Raw genomic sequence first — 4,416 nt, forward strand, 5'->3', positions numbered from 1 at the left:
GGCCCCGCCTCCTTACTGTAACCTTAACTGTGCTGCGTTTGTTTCATGTTCTTGCAAACTTTTCGCAAACATTTAATTGTAAAATGCACGTTTCCTGCTAACTTATTGCGAACAACACATTACAACAGATTGGCGTGTATGTTTCTTGAAATATCCTGTGAACATATATTGAGTTCCTGCAAATTTGCTGCAAGCCTGAGAGATCGCAGAAAGTAGTAATCATCTGCCAACAAGAGTTTTTGTTCCTGCGAACGATTTTGTATGCTGCAAACTTGCATCAGATCTGCAGCAAACATTTTAATTTTAAACAGCCTACTCCTGATATATTGAAATTCGCGATGGGATTTTTTAAACTAAGCTTTTGAATGCTTCCATGATTGTATGTGGCATTAATTTTTGAACGACACTTCTCAGGGTTTTTCATTACAAATACTAGTATGATTTAAAATGACCTTGAGAAGAATATTTTTAGCAATTTTTCATATGCATTTCTAATAATATTTATCTTTGTCTTTATTCAAACGTAATCAGTATTTAGGTAGCCTTATTGCATAAAAGCTTATTACATCCAAGAAGCTCGTGTTTTATTAATGTTATAAAATTATGTCGATATTCATTTTTACAGCCACCTTTATTGTATTTCATTTACATAAGCGTAAGAATAAGAATCGACAGTCTCTGGTATTCCGGTAACTTCAGTGTAACCAATTGATTGGCTTTCCCCACTTAGTCCATCTGGGGTCTCTATATCTGTCTGAATCCGAGAACCAACAGGACTTGTTAGTTCATCCGCTCCAGGAATTGAAACCATTGTTGCTTGCATAGCAGAACTTGAAAAAGTGTTTGAGGATGGGTCTGCAAACGAATTGTTCCTACAAAAATCCATAATATTGAAAAACAAGAGATGTAAATTTGTAAAACAATCATGCACTCTCCCTTAAATTGTATTTTTTAAAGTCCAAGGGGCATAACTCTGTCCAAAATGGCGCGATCGTACAAAAACAGAGATTGACCTAGATATTTAATTGTTAAATCTTTATACTAAATTTCATTTCAGTTTGCGCAACAGTTGTGAAGAAAATGAAAGGAAACTAAGTGGACCGACATACAGACAGACCAACCGACAGACAACAGCAAAGCAATATGCCCTCCATTCTACGAAGGAGGAGATAAATATCATTTAAAAAATAAAAACGTTTATTGAAAGAAATACATTAACAAATATTATTAAAATTTATTCACTAGAATACTTTCATATGAAACACCCTTTAAAACTATTCTCCACAATGCTAGTAACTCAGAATCTGTCCAGACCCTCATTTTATAATGTATCTTCAAGTACAACTAATATTTAAATGTATTTACTAAATGCTAACCGTAAACACTTGCAAAATGTAGGATTTTAGCGATAAATTTTTGATTTTAAACCCCTTACAAAAACCTTGAGTTTGAGGATATTGGATTTTTCTCTGGAGAAAGAAATATTATAATAGTTATATTGTTACAATTGCAAAGTTAATCACTTATGAAGGTTGAATTAGAAAGAAAATATAACACAGGAGAAAATATCTAAGATTACCACACGTTCTCCTTCTATACAGGTATATATGTATTCATTATATATCCCTTATTTATTGATTTTGAACTCTCGATCTTTTTTGTACATGCCTTAATTTTTATCCCATATATCCTATAGCTGGAATTTTATGCAGGGTGCAAAATTTGCTTTATTTTTGCAGTTTGGAAGCAGTTCGCTAAAATTTTCATCGCTAAATTTGCACCCTTGCGTATAAGTTCTCAACAAAAAAAGTTAAATTTGAAAAGTATGTTGTTTAGCAATGTATCTGTGTTTGATGTATTAGTTTTAATCAATCCCCTGTGTGAATCGGTATCAGAGGTAGATTATATGTACAGAAAACGCTACAAAAACCCGCCCTAAAAATGACCTGAATGTTTTCTTTAAGATGAGTTTTCAGTACGTATAACTTACGCTGAGTGCTGAGTAAAGGTCAAAATTTGAAGCCCTTTCCTAGTTTATGGTGACATCTCTATATGTCTTAAAATTACAACTTCATTAAAAAAAACTGTGTGTCCGCCAAAAATGTTCCGCCAGCATTATTAGCACTCCGATCCTTTTAACGGGCATGGACACAATTTCAGCTTACAGTTTTCATTTTTCCCCAATTTTCATTTTTACAAAAACTTAACTAATGTATTTTTAATGACCAACATTTATGTATTTAGATGCAAGGCAGAACTCCCAACCTTCTTTATGTAAGCATGTGATATGTTTATCTTACATAAGATATGTTCGTTTAAAACAGATCATTTAAAGTTTTTTTTAAATTCCAAATATAGTTAGATAGTTTATAGTGATTTGCTTATTCTTGTTTTGTTATAAGCATGATGTTTTCAAAATGTAAGCAAAACAAATGTATTAGCCCTGTTTACATTATGAAGAATTTGAAATTCTGTATTTCCTTTGTAAATCAGCAATTGATGTTCAACTGTTTGGTGAACATTAGTATTGCATGAGTTAGGAATTGTAAATTTAACATTAAACCTGGTAAAAATCAGTTGAACCTATGTCCATTCCCCTTTTTGAAAAAGTAAGCAAAACATTGCCATTGTTTCATACTTATTGTAAAATCATCATTATCATTTACACACTGAATTGTAGACGAATGTTCCCATTATTACCGATCATGACAAGGAGTACACGATGTAAGGGGATTCTCACTCCTCCATGACACCTGATCCTAGCCCCTTAAGTTTCAAAGGTCCGGGATTTCCTTGAATACTGTTTGTTATCTCCATATGATATATATCATTCATAAAAATAAGGAAAAAAGTTCAATAAACATGTTATGAAATTTTTTACAATCTAAAAAATTAAGAACAGCAAATTTTTGTAGTTACAAGGAGCTCGTTATTACAATGCTTGATAAATTGGTACGTAAACATCATCCAATCTAGCTTTTATCTTATTTTCCATGTAGCCTTTTAATACTTAGATTAACTTGCTGTACTTTTGTTGAAACTGATACCTTCCACATCTTCTTATCGTGAATATAAAGAAGCAAATGACCATCAGTACTCCAAGACTGATGATTATCAATAATTCAAAGTTGAATTTGGAAGTCTTGATGAAACTTTTCACTGAAATAAAATGAATTTATATCAACTTTTGAAGTATTCAATCTATTGACTATATAAAAGACTAGAAAATTTTATTAGAATATAATTGTACTTACTCACCGTCACATTTCTTTCCTGTCCATTCAGATTTACAACCCTGTGTGCAATTACCATCTTTTGAATCACAGACATTATTTAAACAGTAAGGGCTACAGATTTTAGAGCATAATTCACCAAAGAAACCAGCACAACAAATACCACCGGCATCACTCTGATTTCTACACGTCGGTTGCTGACAATTTGAATTGTTCCTTTTTTCACATTTGAGGCCATGATAATGTTCCTTGCAGCCATTGACGCAGGTTCCGTCTTTCTGGTAACACAAATCTCCAAAACAGCCAGGACTACATTTTTCAAGACAGGAAATGCCGTATCGTCCATTTGTACAACCATTTATACACCCGCCTTTGTCATCACAAGATAATTTGGAGCAGAAAACAGAACAATAGTTTTCGCAATGTTTCCCCCATCGCCCACTAGGACAATACAAACAGGATCCATTAGACTGAGAACACGTGCTACCATAACAAAGATCCGGACATTTTCTTTCACAGTAAAGGCCCCATGCATTTGTTCTACAACCTTGGTTACATATGCCGGAAGTTTGATTGCAAGATGTGCTACAGAATTCAGGGCAGGTTTCTAAAAGGAAAAGAAAACCTCCGTTCTTGAACATTTTTCACGAAGTGAGACAAGTGTGTTTTACCCTGCTTTAATTTACAAAAGCAAAATTTATCTATAAATCTTTAACCGTGTTTAACCTATCAAATAAAATTTTCATATTATTTATTTGTATATAATTGAATCACATATTACTGTTATAATTGTACAAAAAATTCCAATAATATATATAAATTTTATTAATATGATGTCATCATTCAAAATAAATGTTTGATTATTACTCACGAAATGATCGTAATCCATATATAGCCAAAGTAATCATCAAAATTAAAACATGCAGAGAGACAGTCATTTTCACCGAATTTCCATTGATAATCGAAACCTAACTGTTAAGAATTTAGAACAATTATAGTTTGATATAAGATTAATGAATTAAAAGGAAACTATATACACGACTATGGTTTTTTCAGAAACGTATTTCACTGCTTCCTTGACAATTAAAGGATATGAAAGGGTTCAAAAATTAAAACGGACAGAATTGTTAATGATCATCCAAGATTAACATTATAATGTTTATATTTGCACTTGCATAAGATT

The 4,416-nt window shown here is 32.2% G+C and overlaps 1 protein-coding gene across 1 annotated transcript; it reads right to left on the reverse strand.

Annotated features, from left to right (window-relative positions):
* Nucleotides 1-331: 331 nt before the first annotated feature.
* On the reverse strand, nt 332-4,177 carry LOC134233466 (cell death abnormality protein 1-like). The gene is made up of 3 exons (XM_062715435.1): nt 4,105-4,177; nt 3,259-3,840; nt 332-872 (listed from the first exon to the last, which is right to left on the reverse strand). The coding sequence occupies exons 1-3, from the start codon at nt 4,169-4,171 to the stop codon at nt 781-783; spliced, it is 741 nt and encodes a 246-aa protein (XP_062571419.1). The 5' UTR covers nt 4,172-4,177; the 3' UTR covers nt 332-780.
* Between the last annotated feature and the right edge of the window lie 239 nt (nt 4,178-4,416).

Source organism: Saccostrea cucullata, unplaced genomic scaffold (assembly GCF_032062105.1).
Source record: "Saccostrea cucullata isolate Sc308-1 unplaced genomic scaffold, CSIRO_AGI_Scuc_v1 ctg7342, whole genome shotgun sequence".
Taxonomy (NCBI): domain Eukaryota; kingdom Metazoa; phylum Mollusca; class Bivalvia; order Ostreida; family Ostreidae; genus Saccostrea; species Saccostrea cuccullata.